At 47.2% G+C, this 24,868-nt stretch overlaps 1 protein-coding gene across 10 annotated transcripts; it reads right to left on the bottom strand.

The window, feature by feature from the left end:
* Positions 1 to 24,868, bottom strand: PLA2G5 (phospholipase A2 group V). Of its 10 annotated transcripts, none has more exons than XM_066270244.1 (8): positions 9,999 to 10,274; positions 8,197 to 8,380; positions 7,620 to 7,737; positions 4,953 to 5,002; positions 3,621 to 3,765; positions 1,056 to 1,162; positions 240 to 373; positions 1 to 121 (listed from the first exon to the last, which is right to left on the bottom strand). In XM_066270244.1, the coding sequence occupies exons 1-7, from the start codon at positions 10,047 to 10,049 to the stop codon at positions 249 to 251; spliced, it is 780 nt and encodes a 259-aa protein (XP_066126341.1). In that variant the 5' UTR covers positions 10,050 to 10,274; the 3' UTR covers positions 1 to 121; positions 240 to 248. The 10 variants fall into 10 exon arrangements, with proteins under 10 accessions (XP_066126341.1, XP_066126342.1, XP_066126340.1 ...); XM_066270245.1 differs by lacking the exon at positions 9,999 to 10,274 and adding exons at positions 23,906 to 23,943; positions 24,518 to 24,868 and having other exon boundaries at positions 7 to 373; XM_066270243.1 differs by having other exon boundaries at positions 7 to 373; positions 9,999 to 10,271.

Here is a 24,868-nt window from a genome sequence, read left to right on the forward strand (position 1 = left end):
GGACTGAGCTCACAAGCGGAGGCCAGGGATCCTGACCTTGTCAAGTCCTATGACCAGAGCCACTCTCTGGGGGTTGGTTCTCTGGAGGGCGAAGGACCTCCGTGAGGCTCCTCCAAGCCAACTGGACCATCAAGAAAGCACAAGGGGCAAGAGAGAGTCTCACTCAGGAGTCCACCAGAGTCGGTGAGCTCTGTGTTATAGGAGAACAGGGCAAAAATCATGGTCTGGGAGGAGCTCACCGAGGGTCTCTAGGTGCAGAAGATGTTGGGAAAGTATCGGTAACCAGGGTTGTAGCTCCTCAGGTTTCTCTTCAGGCAGTAGACAAGCTTCCGGTCACAGGAGCAGAGCTGCACCTGGCAGAAGTGCCCGAGCCCTGCAAACAGGACGCCGATGCAGAATGAGTGAAGGGAGATACGCTCTCCCAACACTGACTCCCAGACTTGCTCCAGTCAGGACTTGCTTCCAGGCTGAGCGGACCCTCGGTCTGCTTCCTGCTTGAGGGAGCGCTCAGTCTGATGAGGGGGGCTCAGCATCTACACTGGGAAACGCATAATCTGATGGAAGAGGCCCAGCTGCTGCCGGGGTGAAGTTTCAGCCTCGGAAGACACAGGTCTTACCCTCAGGGAGCCCCCAGTCTGATGGAGAACACACATTCCCTCCCCTTGGAGCTCCCAGGCTGATGGTGGAGACAGCCCCTGCTCTGGAGGAACCCCAGTTCTCATAGAGGAGATACCATACCCTGACTTGGCTTTGAACTTGGTGGACCTGAACTTGAGTCCCAACTCTAGCTGTATATACGGGCAAGCCTTTGAGTTTCAGTTTCCTCATCTGTAAAATGGGGAGATTACACTACTCACAGGGTATCTTCAGGGAGCAAGTAAAAGGAAGTTTGCAAAGCTGTTGGCATCTACTGAATACTCTCTCAGATACAGGTGCAATATCCCTGTCCCTCCCCCAACTCTGCCCCTTAAGATAAAGGCTGCCTGACTTCTAGGGGCAACTGAGCTCAGAGCCAGCAGAGACCCAGGGGCCTGAATGGGGAGCCCCAGCCTTACCACAGGTGACCTGGCCCCTTGAGAAACTGTGCTTGTATGACTGTGTCCAGATGCGGCAGCCTTTCTTCTCCAGCAGCCCATAGCAGTGGTCATGCAACCAACAGCACCTGTCAATGCAGAACACTTAGATCCTCAGTGGAAGGCTTGTGCCACCTAAGCAGAAGCCACGTTAGTGGGTGTGGTCTGGCAGAGAAATAATAATACAGTATACCCTTCCTCTGGGGATACTTGCTATTTTATCTCATTGACTACTTTTTACTCCTGACCTAAGCTCATGGTGAGACTACATTTCCCAGCCTCCCTTGCAGCTACATGTGGTCAAATGGCTAGGTTCCAGCTAGGGGAATGTGGGCTGATGTGATATACACCACTTCCAGACCTACCCATAAAAACCTCACACGTTATCCTCCACTTTCCATCTTTCTCAGTCTCTCAGCTGGCTGAAGACAATCAAGCCAAGGACTCTGAGGCCATAGGGGATGGCAGAGCCACAATATGGAAGGAACCTGGATCCCAGAATCAACATGTTTGATTAAACTGTTATCAGACCAAAAAATAAACTTCCAGTATGTTAGGTGTAGCAGGTTGCATTAAAATTTTTTTTTTTAATTTATAGAAAAGTGTTCCGCCTGACCTGTGGTGGCAGAGTGGATAAAGCGTCGACCTGGAAACACTGAGGTCACCAGTTCGAAACCCTGGGCTTGCCTGGTCAAGGCACATATGGGAGTTGATGCTTCCAGCTCCTCCCCCCCTGTCTCTCTCTCCTCTCTCTCTCTGTCTCTCTCTCTCCCTCTCCCTCTCTCTCTCCTCTCTAAAATGAATAAATAAAATAAAAATTAAAAAAAAAGAAAAGTGTTCCCATTTACCCCACATCCAGTTTCCCCTATTACTAACATCTTATATTAATAGGATGCCTGAATTACAATGAACAAACCAATATTAACTAAATATTTTAACTTACTATTAAATAATAATATATCATTATTGATTCACTAGTTGTAAAAAGTTCATAGCTTATTCAGACCTCCTTAGTTTTGATCCTCTTTTCTGCCTCAGGATCCCATCCAGGACCCATATTACATTTAGTCATCATGTCTCTTTCAGCTCCTCTTGGCTGTGACAGTTTTTCACACTTCCATTGTTTTTGATGACCTTGATTGTTTGGAAGAGTACTGGTCAGGTAATTTGCAGGATGCCCTACTACCATTGGGATTTCTCTGATGTTTTTCTCATGATAAGACAGTGTTTTTTATTTTTGCTTAAAATCTTTCAGCTGTGGCCATTGGGAGCTCCTTCCGTTGGTCCCTGCATGCTGTGACGTATCTCTATCAACGTGGGGTCTGTCTGGGGTTTGTTCAGTTTTGTTTGGGCACTTCCTTCCTTTTTGTGTCATAAGAAACTCCAGGCTCATCTTTTCTATTTCCCACCCAAGTCCTAGCATCAGCCATTTCTCCGAGGGGTCTTGGTTCCTTGGAGAATGGCATTAGAAACCAGATCTGGGCACTAGAAGTTGCTTATTGCTGCTAGGGACTTGTTTCTTTTAGATCCTCTAAGCTGACAGAGTAAAAAAAATATGCACATAAGTATACATATTTTTATATATGTAACCATCTGCCTCTCTACTTAGCTAAATGAGAGTTTGTACTGATGCCTCCAGCTCTAATCCAGCACCATATAGATCATACTAGCTTCCTGTCCTTGCTTGTCCATAAACTCCCACTCCAGCAGTGAGAAACTGGGCTCCCACCATCTGCCATCCATTTGCTTAATTGCTCCATTCCATCATACATGTCTAGCAGTATCAGAATTGTCAACCCAGCAGGTTGCATTTTCCAAAGGACAGTCCCTCCCATTTCACATGTTCTGGAACTTTGACATTTCCCAATCAAGATGTAGACACTAGGTCCCCTCCCTCTTAAAGCCATTGTGATATCCTCAACCAAGCGTATACTGGAAGGGCCACCATGAAATTTTCTGAGGCTTGATTGTAAAAATGCTATACTCTTTTGTCTTGCAGTCTTGGGATACTCAGTCTTGGAACCCAAGAGTCACCATGCTGTGAGGAAGTCCAAACAACCTTGGAGAGGCCTAAGTGAGAGAAATGGAGGCCCCCAGTCCCCAGCCCCATCTGAGCTCCCAGCCAGCAGACGGTGACAACTTGCCCGCTATCGGAGCGAGCCATCTGGAGAGTGGATCATCCAGCCTGGGTCAAGGTGCCCACGCTGAAGCCAGGTGGCGCAGAGACAATTCTTCCCACAACTTGGGCAGACACAAGCCCTGCCCAATAACAGAGTCTTAGCAAAATCCATGGTCATTATCACTTTAAGCCACTACATTTTAGGATGGTTTGTTGTGTAGCAATAAACCATCAGATCCATTAGGCCACTGAGTGTTGAAGAGTTACTAGATGCACCTTGGTCAAGTTACTTAACCTCTCTGAGACTCAGTTTTCCTATCTGTAAAATGGCACTTTAATGTGCATCTTCCAGACAGGACATGGAATTAGACGAGATCATGTGGGTGCAGAGCCTGGAGCATAAAGGGCAGTCATGGGAATCAGCTCACCAATCAGTAGCATCCTTGGGGGTCCCACGACCGCCCCAGCCGCAGTAACAGCCGTAGAAACCGTAGTTCAGCAGGGCATTCTTTCCCGTCATCTTCTCAATCATGGACTTCAGGTCTAGCAAGCCGCCTGGCACAGCGGGCACACCTGAAAGACAGCCCCGTCCCGAGCTGACCCAGGCCGGCCTGCTGCAGGCCCGCTTTCCCGGCATGCTCCTGCCCCCTCGCCCACCGCAGGGCTGGGAGGGGCGCAGTGTCTCTCTTTTATCCTCCCCATCACTGGCAGAGGGACAGCAAAGGTGAGGGCAGGCAGTCTAGAGAAGTGGTTACAAGTTTGGACTTGGAGAGTGATCAAGCCTAGACTCAAGTCACAACCCTGCCACTAATTCACAGGATGGTCTTGAATAGGTCACTTATCTCTCAGAGCCTCAGTTTCTTGAAATGAGTGCCCACCTCTTGGAGTTGTCATGAGGGTTATAATAAGATAAAGGATGTAAGTTTCGAGCACAGTGGCAGATACATACGAAGTGAGCAAGAAACACTGGGTATTATGGGTATGATGAATCTGGTATCTGTACAGAGCAGGCAGATGGGCTCTTCCTCGTCTCCTGACAACACCCTCCCGCCTCCCAACGAACGCCATTTAGAACACCGGAGTCTTCAAGCAGGATGGGCACCTTAGAGATCACTGATGCCAGCTCCCTCACCTTGCAGATTGGGAAACTGAGGCCTAGAGGGGAAAGGTGGCTTGTCTAGAGGTACACAGTGAGCCAGAGGCTGCAGGCCTCCTCCCCTCCTGGGGTCTGCAGTGATCTGGAGACATCAAAGAGCAGGACAGACTGTCGGGGGCCGCAAGGGAGGCCTAAGGACAGACCCCGCAACCCCCATGCAGTGTGTGTGTGTGGGGGGTGTTGGTGCATAAAAACCTTGGACAGGCCTGAGCAGAGAACGACCAGAAATGGAGTATTTATATAAGGGGTTTGTGTTTTATTATGTTTAGGTTTTGGCTTTATTTTATTTTGTTTAGCATCAAACAAACAAACAAAATCTATCTCCTGCATTTGCCAGCCACACATTCGCCATATATAGCACAAGCTTTGCACATCACCCCCTAGAGAACCGGCACAGCCCTGCCCGTTGACCACTATCCTATGTCACAAGTGAGAAAGGAGAAGCTGGGAGGGGCGGAGACGTTTGCCAACGTCTACACAGTAAGTGCGGAGCCCAGATTCAAACTTAAGTCTCTGCATCCTCAAAGACTAGTCTCTTGTCCGCTACCCTATTGTTCCCTGGGGATAGAAGGTCACAAGTTCAAACTCATGGGCCAGCACTTACTACAAGCCAGGAACCACGCCAGGGTGAGGAGACCCTTCATCTCTGAGATTCTGGAAAAGAAAACACATCCTGTGACACACCTCTCAGGAGATGTTCCCATGACCCGTTCAGCCCCTGCCCTGGCTTCCCACCAAGCCCACCCTATCACGTTGATCGAAAAATGAGCCACTCCAGGCCCTGGCCGGTTGGCTTAGCGGTAGAGCGTTGGCCTGGCGTGTAGGAGTCCCGGGTTTGATTCCCGGCCAGGGCACACAGGAGAAGTGCCCATCTGCTTCTCCACTCCTCCCCCTCTCCTTCCTCTCTGTCTCTCTCTTCCCCTCCCGCAGCCGAGGCCTCTGCCTCAGGCACTAGAATGACTCTGGTTGCGGCAGAGCAACGCCCCAGGTGGGCAGAGCATCGCCCCCTGGTGGGCATGCTGGGTGGATCCAGGTCGGGCGCATGTGGAAGTCTCCAGTTCAACTCCCTGCCAGGGCACACAGGAGAAGCACCCATCTGCTTCTCCACCCCTCCCCCTCTCCTTCCTCTCTGTCTCTCTCTTCCCCTCCCAAGGCCAAGACTCCATTGTAGTAAAGTTGGCCCGGGCACTGAGGATGGCTCTATGGCCTCTGCCTCAGGCGCTAGAATGGCTCCAGCCACAATGGAGCAACGTCCCAGATGGGCAGAGCATCGCTCCCTGGTGGGCATGCCGGGTGGATCCCAGTCAGGCGCCTGTGGGAGTCTGTCTGACTGCCTCCGCACTTCTAACTTCAGAAAAATACAAATATATATTTTACACAACTGTGTTGATGTAAAAACAAATACAATCCATGCCAGATTCACTATTATCATTATCATATTCATTTTTTCCTTCACTGTTAAAAGAACTTAAAATAGAAACAGTATCAGGAGCCCCAGGCACTGCGTCTTCAGTAAATTGACCCTGGCCGCTTGAGAGAGCTCCGAAGGGTAGGCATCATTGTGGCCATTTTGCTGGTGGACAAATGCAGCCTCAGAGAGCTCACGGAACTTGCCAGAAGTCACACTGCTGTAAGAAGTGGAGGAAGGGTTCAAACCCAGGCCTACTGTGCCCGTCAGTACCACACAGCCACCTTCCCTGGAGGGAGGAATCCTCCTTTGAGCCATGGAGCTCTACCCCAGGGTTCCAGAGGCCCCTGCTTCTCTCTCCAGCAGACACAGGAATGAAATTGCTGGCCTAGGATCTTAAAAAGTCACACCCTGAAGGCAAAGGAAATTCCTTGTGTCTTGGGCCACAGCCCAACTCTAACTTGGCCGCTCAGAGGGTCCTCTACCAGCGGCTGCCTGCTTCCCTCCCCTCTCTGGATCCCAAAGTCCTGTGGTCTGCCAGGGTCCCCCTTCGCTGCCCTGCCACTCAGATCCCCGAGGGCAGTGGCCACCCTGCCAGTGCTCTGCCCTGAGCCCCGGCCCCTCCCGAGGCCTGGCTCCAGACACACAACCTCCAACCCCCCAGGGCTCCTGGCTACTGGGATGGCCTCTCGTGCCATCCTTTGTCCAGCAGCTCCTGAGTTCCAAGAACATTCCTGAGGGTTCAGTCCACCCGTGACCTCCGCTCTGAGCACTCGAGGTAGCTAAGGCAATGGTCTCAGACCCTACCCTTCCACACCAATCCTTCTCCCCTGCTTCCTGGAGCTGTGACGGGCAGAAGGTGCCAACTACCATGTGCTGGGCACCTACAATGTGCCAGGCACTGTCCGCTATCTCTTTAAAACAAGGAACCTGACAGGTGAGAACTGTTAGACCTGCTGGCACAGCGCTTGTCCTTTCAACTGTCATTTGTTGAATGAGAGAATACCAGTTGTTGATTTTACAGACACGGAAATCGAGGCTCAGGAGGGGAAAGTGCAGAGGCGGATTAAGGTCCGTGGAGGCCCCGGGCACAGAAGAAAATATTGGGCCCCTTAAAAAAAAAAAAGAAAGAGACAGGGAAAATAAAACTACGTTAACCATATTTTTAAATAAATAAAAAGCATTATGTCCACTGTACTATTAATGTTAAAATTGTACAATATGAAACCAAACTGGGGGTCATTAGAAAAAAGTGTCAAGTTGGGGTTTTGCGAGGCCTTTCAGAAGTCGGGGTCCAGGGCGCGCCCCAGTGCGCCCGCTGTTAAATCCGCCTCTGGGAAAGTGAGTTGCCCGAGGATTCAGCCCAGGAATGTGACTCAACTCCTTGACTGAGCGGGCCTCACTGCCTCGAGCAGCCCCTCCGTGGAAACCCTGTTATTCCTTTTCTGTATCTTCTGATGCGCTGCCATTTTGGGGGCCTTGCTGGGCTAGGACGGGACAGCCCCTCCCAGGACTAGAGATAACCAAAGACTCCTCTTGGCATGCCTTTCATATGCAAACCGACTCATCCTAACTCCCTTGCCCAAACGCCCCCTTGATTAACACTCTTGCTCCCAGCCATCATCTCCTCTTTCCTAAGTCACCCCGGAGCCAGGGACAGACCACCAGGGGCCACCCTTGTAGCCCAGGGTCCCTTGCCTACAGAGAGCACAGCAAGGCTCACGCCTTTGCACATCGCGTCACCTCCCAGTCCACCCTGGCAGCCCCGCAGCGGCTCTTCATGGTTAAGTGTGTTCCCTTCTCTTAGAAACTGGAATCTACCTTTTAAATGGTGTATCTCCTAATCTGTTGGCCTCATCTCACCTGAATGAGATCCAAATCCCCGTGCAGTTTAGAACAGCTTGGGACACAGGCCCCCATGCAAAGGGGTCTGAAAGGGAACAAGAGTTTCGCAGAAGAGGTAGCAGAGGTATTGAACCAGCTGCCCTGCGGGCAAGGAAAATGACTGATCTGTGAAGCCCAGAGCAGGCCCCAAGGGAAGGATGGGGGTTGGCTGGCGGTGAAGGAGTGCAGCCACGAGGTAATTTCGGAGTGGTGCAGTGGCCTCGGTAATGAGAGGTGGTGAGAGAAGGGTCAGACAGCCTGACAGCATCCAGAGACTGTGGGGGGCTGGGAGGGGCCGGTCCCAGACAGACAGCTGCTCCAAGTCCCCAGGCAGCAGCCCCCAAGCTCCCAGGATGCCCTCCAAACCTGTCTTCCAGCTGGGCAGGACAAACTGCACCCAGCCCCACGGTACAGAAGGCACATCTGAGCTCTCCTTGCCATATGGGCGGGGGGGGGGGACAGCAATGGAGGGCTGGAGCCCCCTCTCACAACCCCCTCTGTGCCTAGCCCCTCCACCCTCCCCCGGGAAGGCAGCCCCCGGGATGAGATTCCTCACCGGTGAGACCTTCTCTCCGCCGTGTCGCTGTCAGGCCTGGACAAAGGGCAGGGCTGGGCTGGACCAGCTCCAGGATTCCTGGCAACTCACTAGGGAGTCTTACCTCTCCCCTCAAGACGCCTGGAGATTTTTTTTTTCCACTCTGTGTTACGAAGCAGCTATTTCCTGAAGCACATCGTGGAGCCTGGTGGTTTTCAGGGGGGATGGATATTGAGTTTAGCCTGGCTTGGGCCACCCGCGGTCCAGGGTTCTTCTCTATCAGGGACAGGAGATCTGGAATCCCTGTCTGGGCTCTGCCACCCTCCCCCTCGGCCACACCGGGCCTCTGTCAAGGCCTCCAGCCCACACTTCTGCTCGAATTTCATTCTGTCTCGCTCGGTCTCATCCCAGGGACAGCCAGAATGGCCAGGTGCACCCCCTCCAGACTCTGCTCTGTTCTCTGCCTGTTGCTTTCCATCTGCCAACCCGAATGAACTCTCTGTCCTGTTCCCAGGATGGGACGATGCAGGAGCCTGCAAAGCCCCAGTGTGGAGTCTCAGTGAGATGTCTCCAAACCCAACCCCCACTTCTTTTTGCACCCGACTCCCTACCAAATTCCTGCATGTCTTCTGCCTGAGAAGGAAAAATGACCACCTTGCAGGTAGAGAAAGGCAAGCTGGCGTTCCCCCCAACTCGGTAGCTGTGTGAGCCCAGGGAAGTCACCACACCTCTCTGTCTGCCCCCGTGATGTGACGCAGGAGAATAATGACTTCCTGATGCCTCAGAGGCTCATGGAGAAGATTAAACTACAGAAAATAAGGTGGGGGGGTGTGTGGCTCAGGGAGTTAACATCACAGACTGCTGGGTTAACATCACAGCTCCAAGTCCTGGGTTCCAATCTTGCCTTCCCCACTGTGAGCTATTTCACCGCAGAGCTGATGGTAGTTCCCTTGCCTTCAGAGAGTTATTAAGATTGAACGATTTGATACGTTTATAACACAGCAGTGGTAAAAAGAATGCTAACAAATAAATAACGTCCTAGAATGTTCTCAGGGAGACACAGGGAGCTGTTACTATTCTCCATTCTCCACTTCTGTTAATCCCCATGTGCACACACTTTTCTGAGAAGGTGTGGGCGCCCCCGTGCCCCTGTCCTGAAAGTCCCACCTCCCGGGACCTAACCATGGGCACCCCGCGAAATCCTGTGAATTCAATTTAATACAAAGGTACCCGCTGAGTGCCCGCTGCCTGAACAAGAGAGAACCAACCCCCACAAGCCACTCTTCCAGTTGAGGGAAAGGATAGTAAAAGCATCAAGTAAATAAATACACAACATGTCCAGGGCAGCAACTGCTGTGGGGAAAACTCCGTTCTGCATTTTTATTTCTCTTTCACCACATTTCTTCCTCTGCCAGCGGGCGCACCCAAGCCTTACCATCCTAAACCAAACAAAACAAAAAAACCCAGAAAACATCCCTAGCCTCTGCTGACCTCTCTCCAGCTTTCTATTTCCTCTAAAAGCTCAATTTCTGAACAGAGAAGCCTCCACTTGCTAATTGCCCGTTCCCTTCTGACCCCCCTCTGCAAGGCTTCAGCTGCTGACCTGTGTCCTCAAGCCTGGGATTGCCCAAGCTTTAGGCTTCACCCTCTTCAGTGTCTCGGGCACTCCATCTCGCTGACCATCTGCTTTTCTACAGACTCTCCCTCCTTCCGGGCTTCAAGAGGCTGCCTGCCCTGCCATCCCCCTCCCTGCTGCTCAGCTCCGTCCCTGTTTGCCCCTGAAAGCTGGTGTTTTCACAGGGGACTGCTCCCCTTCTCTTCACCTCCCCTGGCGTGAGCTCCTCAGAGGTCTTGGGTTTGAGTCTTGTTTCCATACAGATGCCAGGAGCTGTCGCTGGCTGCCCGCCAAGTGTCCGGCACCAGCCCTGACTCAAAAATAACACGGGGTAAACAAACGAGTGAACACAGGAACAAAGAGAAAGCCTAGTGTCAGGCTGAAGGGCCTGAGCTTCAAGTCACACAGAAGTGGATTCAAATCCACATGTCACCTCTGACCACCTGGGTCACCTGGCTTGTCCAGGTCTCTGTTTAATCATCTACAAGGCAGGACCATAATCAAACCTGCTTCATTTTGTAACTTTGGTAATGCAATGAGATGAGGCGGGCTGAGGGGATCAGCACACTGCCCGGCACCAGGAAGGTGCTCAGTGCATCATAACGGTTATAAACATTATTGCTTTTCTATCTTCCCACTAAACTGACAGCTCCCTGAGTAGGCACTGTCTGCTTCATTTCTGTACCCCCAGCTCTTGCACATGGCAGGTGCTCAGTTAGGTTTGCTGAGTGAATGCATGACCTCTCCAGCTCTCACTTTTATAATCACCCCCCTTACCCTGACCTACACTTCTAATATAATTTGAATTATTATCAAATTTAAATATCAGACAGGTATTTCTAGCCCGGTGGCCCACAGGAACCCCAGAACTAAACTCACTGTCTCCCCCACAAGCCAGCCCTTCCGTTATTGACACATTATCAATGCAAACACTCCAACCAGAGGGAAAGATTGTTGAGGGCAGGATTCTTCTCGGATTCATTTCTGATGCCAGCACCTAGAATGACTTCTGAGCCCTGATAGATCCTCAAGAAATATCTGTGGAATGAGTTAAGCACCCCATCATGATGCTTGTTCTCTGCCACTTGGTGTGTCTATCCTGTGCAGGCTTGAGGGCTGCCCTAGACACCTGGACACTCTTTGGCCCTAGGACCCAAGCTACTGAAACACCCTGAGATTCACCAGAGGGTTTGAGGACACCCAGGAGGCTGACACACAGAAGAGGATTTCCCCAGGGCTCACTGGCAAAAAGCTTACATTAAATTCTCCTCCTCTGGGAAGTTTTTCTAGATTGCTCCTTCCACATGAAGCTTGCCTATCTCTGGAATGCTACAGAACTTATCACACATACTGTCTACTCGGGCACTTCCTGTTGGAGGGGATTACAAGGCTGACAGGATAGCTCAGGAAGGAAGGAGAGAGGAATTCACTATTCAATGAGTATACACCAGGGGTCCCCAAACTACGGCCCCCTGAGGCCATTTATCTGGCCCCCGCCGCAATTCCGGAAGAGGAACCTCTTTCATTGGTGGTCAGTGAGAGGAGCACATTGACCATCTCATTAGCCAAAAGCAGGCCCATAGTTCCCATTGAAATACTGGTCAGTTTGTTTATTTAAATTTACTTGTTCTTTATTTTAAATATTGTATTTGTTCCCGTTTCGTTTTTTTACTTTAAAATAAGATATGTGCAGTGTGCATAGGGATTTGTTCATAGTTTTTTTTATAGTCTGGCCCTCCAACGGTCTGAGGGACAGTGAACTGGCCCCCTGTGTAAAAAGTTTGGGGACCCCTGGTCTACACCGTGCTACAAGTTCAAGGTAAGTTCAACATTTGTGATCTTTAGTCCTCACAGAAACCTGTGGGCATTATGATCCCATTCTGTAAGTAAGGAAACTGGGGGGCAGGGGACACGGGACAGATGTTCGGCAGTTTCCCCAAGGTGACACAGCCAGTAGAGGCTGGACCCAGAATCTTAAGCCTGACTTATGTGTCAGCCAAGTTCATGGTCTTTCAACTACAGAAAGAAGTTGGGATCCAAAAAAGACATAATGATTGGGATATTCACCAGACAGCTGACTAAAGTGATCTCTTTAAAAACAAAATGGGGAAATGAAAGCTGAGTTACAGTTAATGCTCATAATTTCCAATAATTAATTGCTTGATGAGTGGAACTGGATCTTTGGGTATAAACTTTCAGCCCAGGCCTAGATGCAGCTCTAGGAAATGCTTTTCTTTTCTTACACAGTCCTTTAAAAAAAATGGAATCAGTTGCTAATGTATAAATATTTGGAGAGCTCAGACAGAAATCCAAATTTTGGGCTTCTCTTTAAAAGATCTGGTAACCCTGGCTCTGAGTTCCTACATGACAGCAACTGGCCAGAGCTGGGAAATAGCTGAACCCATAGACCAGACATCTGTTTAGCTTTGCCCTAGTGTCCACCATTCCTTATTGTCTTACACCCAACCACCTCACGGTTGCTCTCTGCTTGAGGGGCTCTCTTGTGGCCTGGCATAGAACTCAGTCTTGAGTCCAATTTTCTCAACATTTCATCACTAATGGGACAGAGAATGTCAGTGAGCAGAGATCACCTCTTATGCAAACCTTTGTTTCAAGTACTGAGCTTTGAGTCTAGTACAGAGTAGTTGCTCAATTAATACTGTGCAGGCACATTAGAGGCACCCATGCCAGGACAGAGGTCAGTGAGGGCTTTCTAGAAGAGGAGGCACTTGTTCTGAATCTTTAAGAGAATTGGAGAAATGGAGCCCTTGTGCACTGTTGGTGGGAATGTAAAATGGTACAGTCGCTGTGGAAAACAGTACAGCAGCTCCTCAAATTTTAAAAGTAGAATTACCATATGACCCAGCCATTCCACATCGGGGCATGCGCCCGAAAGAATCGAAAGAAGAGTCTCAAGGAGACACTTGTACATGGTGATAGCAGTATTATTTGCAATAGCTAAAGCATGGAAGCAACCAAAGCGTCCATCAATGGGTGAATGGGTAAGCAAAACATGGTATTTACACACACAGAATGTTATTCAGCCGGAAAAAGGAAGGAAATTCTGCACAATACTACCATATGGATGAAACTTGACAACATTACCCTAAGTGAAATAAGCCAGTCACAAAATGACAAATACTATATGATTCCACTTACATGAGTCATCAAAATCAAAGAGACAAGAAATAGAAGAGCGGCTCCCAGGGGCTGTGGGGAGAAATGTTATTATTCATGGGGACAGAGTTTCAGCTTTACAAGATGAGAAGTTTTGGAGATGGACGGTAGTGATGGCTGGACATCATACATGTACTTAATACCACTGGACTGTGCACTTAAAATGGTTAAGATGATGAACTTTCAGTTATACGTATTTTACCACAATACAAAACAATTGGGGGTGGGAGGAAGAGCGGGTTTGAACTGACCAGGACAAGAATTTGAGGGAGGGCATTCCAGGTAGAAGGAGGAGCCTGTGCTAGACTCCTGGGCATGCAGGACAACGGCTCATGAGGTAGCTGAGGGCGTCAGGCAGTGGTATTGGTACTCCTAGTAAATGTCTAGTAATTGGCTCTCCAGAGGGGAAAAGAAAGGCCTTATTTTTAACATTTGCTCATTTCTGTAGTGTAAATACTCCCACCATGGGCAATTTCATGGCACTAACAGTGTCGGAGTTGGAAAGACATATGCAGAGTACCCCACAGACTGAGGCAAGATGTAGGGTAGATTTTAACCCGAGTTCTGGAACCACCACTTATTAGCTGTGTGACCTTGGGCAAGTTGTTTAAGTGTGCCGTGCCTCAGTTTACCAACCTGAATAATGGGGTTAATCATATTACCTGCCTCATCCTTATGTTCTGAGTTGACATATGGCAGAAGGATAGAGTTGTGTTGGCACACCGGAAGGGCTCCGTAAATGCTTCTTATTTTTACTAGAAAGTTGGGACATGCCCCTACTTGATTTCTTGGAAAAAGAAACTTTATTGAAGTGGTTAGTAGGAATTTGGGATTGGTGGAAAGGGCTGGCCGAAGAGATGCAGCTGAGGTAGGTCACACGACCCTTGGGTGTCAGGCTGAGGAGTTAGGACTTTGCTCCTGCTGGTGTCCCTGAATGACCTCGATCAATAGAAGGACGATGTCAGTTTAATAAGAAGAGACGGAAGAGATCCCATCTTGAGGTCCCCAAATCTGAATGCGCAAGGACGGGGTAGGTTAATGCAGCTTAGCAACCACGTGTGACCCCCAAGGGTAGGACCAGTCAGATCACGGTGATGGCAGGAGTCAAGTGCCCAGAACCTTATCTGAAGGGATGTGCCTGGTCCGGAACCTCCATTCTAAGAGGGTTTCTGGAAAGCTGGGGCATGGGAGGCCTATCAGATGGAAGGTAAGGGGGCTGATTGGTGTTTGGAAGGGGGCTCAGGGCACCCAGCCTCTGTCTCCAAATTTCTAAAGGGCTGTCGGAGTGAACGGCATCATAGCTTCCTATGTGTCTCCAGAGCCAGCCCCAGGGTGGGTGTGCTTCACAGTCAGATTTACGCTGGAGCCTAGAAAGTGTTTTCCAGCAACCCAAGTGTCCCGATGAAAAGAGCAAGCTGTCTGGGGGGGTGGGGGGAGGCGTTTCCTGTCCCCAGAGGCACTTTTTGTTTATATTTTAGAAACTGAATGCAGTGTGGGCGGGTGGGGACTGAGGAGATGGGATGCCCCCACTTGACTTCTCAAGAAGGGGAATTTTCCTTAAGTGTTGGGAACCCCAGAGACCAGTCAAAGGCACAGGAAGTCAGCTAGTCAGTTATGAAGCATAGTCTCTGATCTGTAAAAGTGTTTTAAACCTTACATCTTACCAAGATTAAAAAAAATAATAATAATAATCAGAAGCCCTCCAGTTGCTCTGTGGCATTGAGAGAACTGTCAACTATTCTGTGCTTCTGGCCTTCTGGGTCCCAGCCCCCCAACATTGGCTCATGGGAAGAGACAGAGATTGAGTGGGGTATGGACTGGAGGATCTCCAGGGTGGCCACCAGGTCTGACATTCAGTGACAGCGTGTTCTATCATATTAATCATCCCAAGTTTTTCTACTGAGGGCTTTGGCACCTGCTGTTCCCCCTGCCTAGACACTAATACTTAGCATTAGTATTAGGTCCAGGTCTCATCTTAAATGCCACCTCTTCCTAGAAGCCTTTCTGACCATCTACTGAGGGTGGGGCTCCTCTTCCTCATATCACTCTGCTTTTTCCCTTCATGCATTTATCATCATCTTAAACTCTATTTCTTTACTTATGATTTATGTTCCCCACTCCTTCCACTAGAGGGCAGGAAACCCGTCAATCTCGTCTATCATATCAGCAGCTAGCACAGAGCCTAATATATATTTGGCAGCTGAGAGTTGTTTTTAGAATAAAAGAATGAATGGACGAATGAACCAATAAGACGGGAGGAAGCAGTAGTCTCCTGGATGGCTGCCATTTGACAAGTTGGCAGTGTGCTCTAAAGATGCAGGCAATTGGTCAGTCCTACCCGGCCTCAGTCTATTCGTCTATAAACAGGCTCAAGTCCAACGTTCACCAAACCTTTTGCTAAAAGTGCAAATCCAAACACCTACTTGAGAGCAAGTATGTGTTTTGTTTTCTAAAAACCAATTAAACTGTTTACTGTCAAGAAAAATACCCTGCATTAGGGTATTACTTTTCTCCCTTTGCTTCCAAAATGTCCTTCATTCTCTTTTTTACCTGGTAAAGGCCTCCTTTTTTTTTTTTCCATGCTGCAATGTCACCTCCTTTTTGGAGAAGGATGAAACCCTAGAACAGGCTACCGCTCTGATTGGCAAGAGCCAAGATGGTGCCCAATGTTCTAGGCTCATGATCTTGACACTCCCAACCCCAAGCCAACTTGTCTCCGATCCCAGGCCAACCCGGCAAACATGCCCCAAGTGATTTCTGTGGGCAGAGCTCCAGTGGGGCACTAAGGAAACAAATGCAAAGCTGCGCTCAGCGGTTTATAAGCCAGTATCCGTCTGTTGGGATGGGGATGTTAAAATAAGGAAAGAAAACCTCATTGGAAATGGAGTCGGGAAGCCGTGAAGGGGAAACAGCTTACGCACATAACTGTTGCAGTCTGCACAACCAGCAGGAAGAAGAAAGATAAGACTTATTTTGACAAGGGAGGGCATAAATCCCATAGCAATTTCATCTTCTGCTTTAAAAAAAAAGAAGAAGAAGAACTCATCCTCCCCTCCCCAGCAACAGCGCACTAACTACTGCTGGCAGCCAATGAGAAACCTCCGACTCTTATTCTCCTCCAATGAGCTTTTCCTCCATACAACCCTCCCCAATTTCCTCCTCAAACCTAATAAAAACTATTCCCGAATAAACACAATTTGCTGGTAAAATAACTGCCGTTTTATTTTTGAGGTTGACAGAGGAAATGAGAATAGGCCTTTAGAATGCCTGTGACACCAAGAATGACATTTGAATTCCTTCCCTGTGCCTAAGAGGAAGTGCCACCTCTTTTGAGATCACAACTCTGCCAGGCAGTGCTCATGGCTTCTTTTCTGTTTCTGGGTCAGTCTTCTCTGTGACAGCACATACGGCGTGCTGCCCAAGTCAGACATACCCATCGGCCCTCAAGATTGGGCCCCACTGCCACTTTCTCTGGCCTTGCCTTCTGCACCATCCCGCCCCGCTATGCATCCCAGGAAGAAGGCTCCTGCAAGTCCTTGCAGTTTTCCAAACATATATAATCTCAGACGAACAACGTTTGAGAATGACTGACTGCTGAACAATGGATGACTAATAGAAATAACTGAGGCTTACTGAGCACAGATACCATGTGAAATTTGTATGTACTTATCCTAGATTAGGACACCATGGCTCAAAGGCAAAGAAATGGCTCAACCATGTCACACAGCTGGCAAGTGGCTAAGCTTAGAGTTGAACCTGATCAGTTTGATTCCCAAGGCCACGTATACTTATTGCAGCCTCTCTAACTTTGTGTGTGTGTGTGTGTGTGTGTGTGTGTGTGTGTGTGTGACAGAGACAGACAGAGACAGATAGGGACAGACAGACAGGAAGGGAGAGAGATGAGAAGCGTCAATTCTTTGTTGCAATTCATTAGTTATTCATTGATTGCTTTCTCAGATGTGTCTTGATGGGGGGGGGGTCTACAGCAGACTGAGTGAACTGTTGCTTAAGTCAGTGACCTTGGACTCAAGCCAGGGACCATGGGGTCTACGATCCCACACTCAAGCCAAGTGGCCCCATATTTAAGCTGGTGAGCCTGCCCTCAGGCCAGATGAGCCTGCACTCAAATCAGTGATCTCAGGGTTTCAAGATTGGGTCCTCCATGTCCCAGTCCAATGCTCTATCCACTGCGCCACCGCCTTGTCAGGCAAAACCTCTCTGACTTCTGGGGTGGGGGCCAAGTCTGGGAGTGGAAGGAGAGTAAGGCAGGGGAAAGGAGGGGAAAGGGCTCCCTCTATGGGCCAGGAATGGTATCTTCCCCAACTCGATATTCTTTCTACATGTTCCAAAGTGTCTGGTATGCAAGAGATCCTCAGAAAAGGTTAAGAAATGTTAAATAGATATTGACCATTCCTATCCCGAATGACAAATATTTTCATGTGGTTTGCATTAAAAATAAAGTCTAGCAAGGCCTCAGATGAACATAAACACAAGGTTTAACTCTAACTCTATTTGTGATCCTGCCCAGCTCTGCCCCTAATTTTACAGGTGATCATCTGGGTGACCTCCACCTTCCCTTCAGGTGTGGCCTTGCCTCCTTAAGAACAACACAGCTTTACAGAAAACACAGACACAAACAGTGAACAAAACGGTAGCTACAGACAGGTAGCCCACACTGGGTTACAAGCAATGTCTGACATCAATCTATACCTGAACCCCACCCAAGAGGATCCAGAACCAACACAACCAGTGGTGGGTTGCAGACCACACCAATGCCAGACTCAACTAGCCGCACAAGTATCATGTCCAAAGGAGAAGTCCAGCAGGCACTAGACCCTGCTGAGAATAACTATGCCCTATAGGACAGATACTGCACAGCATCTAATACACATGATCAAGGTTGACCCTTAGAGCCAACTAGCCTGAAGGGAACTAAGGTAAACACAGGGTGGTCTAAAGCAAACCTTTCTAACTAAGAGCAGTTTATGGTGGGTAGTCATGTCCTAAGGAAGAACTTGCTCTAAGGGTTAACTCCATCCACAAAAGGGCCAACAGCATTCAAGACTCACATACAACAGGGATGGTAAATATAATTCTCAAGAAACATTTCTAGAGCAAAGAGCTCGGGTGGCCTGGAGCTTAGTAGCACTGAGCCCACTTTCCTCATAAAGACATCACAACAAATTTGGGAATCAGAGCAGAGTTACCTAATACACAGACAAAATGGGCAAACAAAGAACTATGACCCAAATGAATCAACAAGAAAAATCCTCAGAAAAAGAATTACTGTATTTTTCACTTCATAAGATGCACCTGACCATAAGACATACCTAGGGTTTTAAAGAGGAAAATAAGAAAAAAAAATTTTTTAACCAAATGATGTGTTAAAATATTTAATAAAATATCGTATTTTTCTCTCCATAAGATACACAGGCATTTACCCCTCCACTTTTTTGGGGGAAAATGTGTATCTTATGGAGTGAAAAATATGGTAAGTGAAATGGGAGCAACCAAACTACCAGACTACAGTTTAAAATAATGGTTATTAGGGTGTTCAAGGATCTTAGAGTAAGAATAGGATGATCTCAGTGAGAACTTAAAGAGACAGTAAGCATTAAAAAGGACATTGAAACTGTAAAAAAGAGCCAGTCAGAAATGGCAAATACAATATCTGAAATAAACACTGAACTAGAAAGAATCAACAGGTTGGATTGAAGCAGAGGATCAAATCAGTGATTTAGAGGGCAAGATAAATGTAAGCACAGAAGTAGAGCAGCAAAGGGCTCAAGAAAGAAAAGAGGCTCAAGAAGGTAGTGGATAGGCCCTGGCCAGTTGGCTCAGTGGTAGAGCGTCGGCCTGGCGTGCGGAAGTCCCGGGTTCGATTCCTGGCGAGGGCACACAGGAGAGGCGCCCATTTGCCTCTCCACCCCTCCCCCTCTCCTTCCTCTCTGTCTCTCTCCTCCCCTCCCGCAGCGAGGCTCCATTGGAGCAAAGATGGCCCCGGGCGCTGGGGATGGCTCCTTGGCCTCTGCCCCAGGCGCTAGAGTAGCTCTACTCGCAACAGAGCGACGCCCCAGAGGGGCAGAGCATCGCCCCCTAGTGGGCAGAGTGTCGCCCCCTGGTGGGCGTGCTGGGTGGATCCCGGTCGGGCGCATGCAGGAGTCTGTCTGACTGTCTCTCCCCGTTTCCAGCTTCAGAAAAATACAAAAAAAAAAAAAAAAAGAAGGTAGTGGATACTCTAAGACAGTGGTCCCCAACCCCTGGGCCACAGACCGGTACCGGTCTGTGGGCTATTTGGTACCGGTCCACAGAGAAAGAATAAATAACTTACATTATTTCTGTTTTATTTATATTTAAGTCTGCACGATGTTTTATTTTTAAAAAATGACCAGATTCCCTCTGCTACATTTGTCTAAGACTCACTCTTAACCCTTGTCTCGGTCACGTGATACATTTATCCATCCCACCCTAAAGGCTGGTCCATGAAAATATTTTCTGACATTAAACCAGTCCATGGCCCAAAAAAGGTTGGGGACCACTGCTCTAAGAGACCTCTGTGATAACGTGAAATGAAACAACATCCACATCATAGGGGTGCCTGAAGGAGAAGAGAACAAACAAGGGATAGAGAACTTGTTTGAAGAATATAGCTGAAAATTTCCCTAAATTGATGAAGGGAAAGTCATACAAAGTCAAGAAGAACAGAGAGTCCCATTAAAGATGAACCAAAAGAGGTCCACACCAAGACCCATCATAATTAAAATACCAAAGATAAGAGACAAAGAATACTAAAAGCTACAAGAGAAAAGCAATTACCTACAAAGGAGCTCCCATAAGGCTGACATCTGACTTCTCAACAGAAACACTTCAGGTCAGAAGGGACTGGCAAGAAATATTCAAAGTGGCCTGACCTGTGGTGGTGCAGTGGATAAAGCGCCGACCTGGAAATGCTGAGGTCGTTGGTTCGAAACCCTGGGCTTGCCTGGTCAAGGCACATATGGGAGTTGATGCTTCCAGCTCCTCCCCCTTCTCTCTCTCGGCCTCTCTCCTCTCTGTCTCTCTCTCTCCTCTCTAAAAATGAATTAATTAATTAATTAATTAAAAAAAAAAAAGAATCCCAACACCTACCCTTCAAAAAAAAAAAAAAAAGAAATATTCAAAGTGATGCAAAATAAGAACCTATAACCAAGACTACTTTATCTAGTAAAGCTATCATTTAAAATTGAAGGAGAAATAAAGAGCTTCCCAGACCAAAAAAAAAAAAAAGAAGGCTAAAGGAGTTCATTATCACGAAACCAATATTGCAAGAAATGTTAAAGAGCCTGCTATAAAAAGAGGAAAGTGCCCTGGCCGGTTGGCTGAGCGGTAGAGCGTCAGCCTAGCGTGCGGAGGACCCGGGTTCGATTCCCGGCCAGGGCACACAGGAGAAGCGCCCATTTGCTTCTCCACCCCTCCCCCTCCTTCCTCTCTGTCTCTCTCTTCCCCTTCCGCAGCCAAGGCTCCATTGGAGCAAAGATGGCCCGGGCGCTGGGGATGGCTCTGTGGCCTCTGCCTCAGGTGCTAGAGTGGCTCTGGTCGCAACATGGCGATGCCCAGGATGGGCAGAGCATCGCCCCCTGGTGGGCAGAGCGTCGCCCCTGGTGGGCGTGCCGGGTGGATCCCGGTCGGGCGCATGCGGGAGTCTGTCTGACTGTCTCTCCCTGTTTCCAGCTTCAGAAAAATGAAAAAAAAGAGGAAAGTAAAAAAGAAATTGAAAGAAGATTATAGCTTTAAGGAACAAAATGGCAATAAATAAATAGATACCAATAATAACCTTAGATGTAAATGGATTAAATGCTCCAATCAAAAGACATAGGGAACTGAATAGATAAAAAAGCCTGGCTCATATATATGCTGTCTATAAGAGACCCATCTCAGAATAAAAGATACACATAGACTGTGTGGACAAAACAAATAATTTTTTTTAATAAATCAAGATATGGCCTCTAATTTAACCTGACAAGCTCAGGGAAAGCCTACACGATGGCCTTGCCAACTCAGGGGACTAAGGTAAACACAGGATGGTCTAAATCAAACCTTTCTAACTAAGAGCAGTTTATGGTGGGTAGTCATGTCCTAAGGAAGAACTTGCTCTAAACAAAGGTCAAACCTTGCTTTTACTCAAGCCTGCCTGCTGTCTTTTGCATCTATAATAATGCATCTGATAACATGCTTTTGGAATGTGAGAGTCATCTTCCTTCTCCTTCAGGCCAGACATCTCACCAAAAGAGAAGCCAAGAGACCCCTCATTGTTACTGTTATGTGAACCATTAACTGATAACTGTCTTGTTCCCACCTATGTAAAGAAGTTTCAGCACATACAGTTTTACTTTTTACCCAATCCCAGAGGTTCCCTCTTCCCCCATTTTGCTTTCTCCCACCTCCCTAATCTATCACCAGTCAATTTCATGTAACCCTTGTATGTCTTCCCCTTTGATTCTGATGTATAAACTCATAAAACTTCTTATAGGTTTGGAATTTTTTTTTTCATTGACAACTGAAAGTGATGTGATGGGAAAAAAATGCTCCATGCAAATGCAAAAGAAAAAAAAAAAAGCTGGAGTAGCAGTGCTTATTGATAGGGTTGCAGGTAGGGGCCATGACCCCTCCTCCCTTAAGTGGACGAAAGGACATTTAAAAACTGGACATTCCAGATTGTAAGAAAACGCTATGAAGAACTATATACTAAAAAGTTGGACAATCTGGGTGAAATGGATAAATTCCTAGAAATGTACAACCTTCCAAAACTGAATCTGGAAGAATCAGAAAACCTGCGCAGACTGATTACAACAAATGGAATAGAAATAATTATTTAAAACTCCCAGCAAACAATAGTCCTGGACCAGATGGCTTCACAGGCAAATTTTACCAGACACTCAAAGAACTAAGACCTATCCTTCTCAAGCTATTCCAAAAAATTTAAGGGGAGGGAAGACTTCCAAGCTCATTTTATGAGGCATGCATTATCCTAATTTCCAAACTAGGTAAAGACATTACAAAGAAAGAAAACTATTGGCCAATATCCCTGATGAACATTGATGCCAAAATTCTCAACAAGATGTTAGCAAACTGAATCTAGCAATACATTAAAAAGATTATACACCATGATCAAGTGGGATTAATTATTCCAGGAGGCAAGGCTGGTACAATATTTGCAAGTCAATAAACATGATTCATCACATAAACAAAATAATTAAAATCACATGATAACATCAATAGATGCATAAAAAGCATTTGATAAAATCTAGCACCCATTTATAATGAAAACTCTCAGCAAAGTGGGAATAGAGGGAACACATCTCAACATAGTAAAGGTATATATGACAAACCGACAGCCAACATCATACTCAATGGGCAAAAAATTAAAAGCAATCCCCTTAAGATCAGGAACAAGACAAGGATGTCCCCTTTTACCGCTCTTATTCAATATAGTAATGGGAGTCCCAGCCACAACAATCAGACAAAAAGAAGAAATAAAAGGCATCCAAATTGGAAAGGCAAAAGCAAAACTGTCTTTATTTGCTGGTGACATGATACTGTACATAGAAAATCTTAAAGTCTCTGCCAAAAAACTACTAGACCTGATAAATGAATTTGAAAAAGTGGCAAGGTATAAAATTAATATTCAGAAATAGGTTGCATTTTTATACATCAACAATGAACTCTCAGAAAGAAAAATTAAGGAAATAATCCCATTTAACAATGTAACAACAACAACAAAAATAAAATACCTAGGAATAAATTTAACCAAGGAGGTAAAAGACTTGTACTTGGAAAATTATAAGACATTGAAAAAAGAAATTGAGGATGCATATCCCATGTTCATGGATAGAAAGAATTAACATCATTAAAATGTCCATACTACCCAAAGCAATCTATAGATTCACTACAATTCCTATTAAAATACCAATGGCATACTTCAAAGATCTAGAACAAATATTCCAAAAACTTACATGAAACCAAAAAAGAACCTGAATAAGCCTCAGCAATCTTAAAAATGAAGAACAAAGTGGGAGGTATCACACTTCCTGATATCAAGCTATACTAAAAGGCCACTGTAATCAAAACAGCTTGGTACTGGCATAAGAACAGGCATACAAATCAATGGAACAGAACAGAGAACCCAGAAATAAACCCACACCTTTATGGTCAATTAATATTTGACAAAAGAGGCAAGAGTATACAATGGAGTAAAGACAGTCTCTTTTACAAATAATGTTAGAAAAACTGGACTGGTAGATACAAAAAATAAAACTAGACCACCAACTTACACCATTCACAAAAATAAATTCAAAGTGGATAAAAGACTTAAATGTTAGTCACTAACCCATAAAAATCCTAGAAAATATAAGCAGTAGACTTTCAGACATCTCTTGAAGCAAATTTTTACTGATATATCTCCTCAAGAAGTAAAATAAAAGAGAAAATAAACAAATGGGACTATAACAAATTAAAAAGCTGTTCCACAGCAAAAGATACCTGTAACAAAATTAAAAGACAACTCACTCTATGAGAGACATATTTGCTGATAGGTCTGATAAGGAGTTAATAACCACAATTTATAAAGAACTTATAAAACTCAACACCAGGGAGTTAAACAATCCAATTAAAAAATGGGCAAAGGACCTGAAAAGACACACTATGGCATTTCCTCAAAAAAATTAAAAATGGAATTGCTTTATGACTCAGCCAGCTATCCCACTTCTAGAAATATATCCTAAGAATCCCAAAACACTAATTCAGAAGAAGACATGCACCCCTATATTTATTGCAGCATTGTTTGCAATAGCCAAGATGTGGAAACAGCCCAAGTGTCCATCAGCGGATGAATGGATAAAAAAGCTGTGGTACATTTACACAACAGAATACTATGCAGCCATAAAAAGAAGGAAATCTTACCTTTTGCGACAGCATGGGTGGACCTGGAGATTATTATGCTAAGTGAAATAAGCCAGGCAGAGAAAGATGAGTACCATATGATCTCACATATATGTGGAATCTAATAAACACAATAAACTGAAAAACAAAGTAGAAACAGAGGCAGGGTCACAGGGAACAGAAGGAAAGTTGTCAGAGGGAAGGGGGAAGAAGAAATGGGATCAAAGAAGGTGAAGGGATTAGCCAAAATCATATATATATATAAAACACATATACACAGACAACAGGGCAGCAATAGCCAGAGGAAAAGGGGGTGGAGGTAGGAGGAGGGGAGGCAAAGGGGGGAAATGGGGGTAGAAAGAGACTTTTCATGGGGCCTGGGGGGCACCATGAGGCTGTAGAGGGTGTTATATTGAGTGGGACACTTGAAACCATGTCAACATAACAAATTAAAAGAAGACCAGCACAGCTCACAAGGTCCCAGTAGACTGAGGGATGTCCTCTAACAGGGTCTGCGCCTTGCCCACCCCTTCCAAGGACTCCTCTTTGCTCCCAGAGCCCCACCTCTCCCATCCCTCCAGCTCGGGCTGCTGTGTGCCTCTGGTCTGTGCAGCCCCCACGCCCGTGACTGACCTCTTCGGCCCAGCCTCAGCTCCTGCTACCGCGGCCTGCTCGGGTGAGCAGCCTCATCGGGCAGTGCCTGGGGCCCCTGGCCCTGCTGGCTCCCCGCCTCCTGCACCAACATAGGTGCCCTGGGGCCGTAGATCCCCACAGATTCGTGAACTCCAGAGTCTTAAAGCCGGGAACAGGAGCAGGAGCGAGGGGCACAGACAGGCCTGGCCCCCGCCAGGCATTCTCCTGCTGGGCTCCCAGCGGCCTCCGCCAACGCAGGACGTCCAGCAAACCCCTGGAGGGGGCTGGCACTCCTGCCAAAGGGGCCTGGGCAGTTACCCAGAAAATTCCAGTGTGAGTGTTGGTGCAGGA

Source organism: Saccopteryx bilineata, chromosome 3 (genome assembly GCF_036850765.1).
Source record: "Saccopteryx bilineata isolate mSacBil1 chromosome 3, mSacBil1_pri_phased_curated, whole genome shotgun sequence".
Taxonomy (NCBI): Eukaryota; Metazoa; Chordata; class Mammalia; order Chiroptera; family Emballonuridae; genus Saccopteryx; species Saccopteryx bilineata.

Bases quoted from the DNA above. Each gene is read 5' to 3' on its own strand.
- PLA2G5 (XM_066270244.1), bottom strand. From the start codon at position 10,049: ATGGAAACAAGACTCAAACCCAAGACCTCTGAGGAGCTCACGCCAGGG. The intron at 8,381-9,998 runs GTGAAGAGAAGG...GAAAACCACCAG, and splicing joins AGGAGCTCACGCCAGGGGAG to GCTCCACGATGTGCTTCAGG. The intron at 1,163-3,620 runs GTGAGCTGATTC...CTGCATTGACAG, and splicing joins CCCAAGGATGCTACTGATTG to GTGCTGTTGGTTGCATGACC.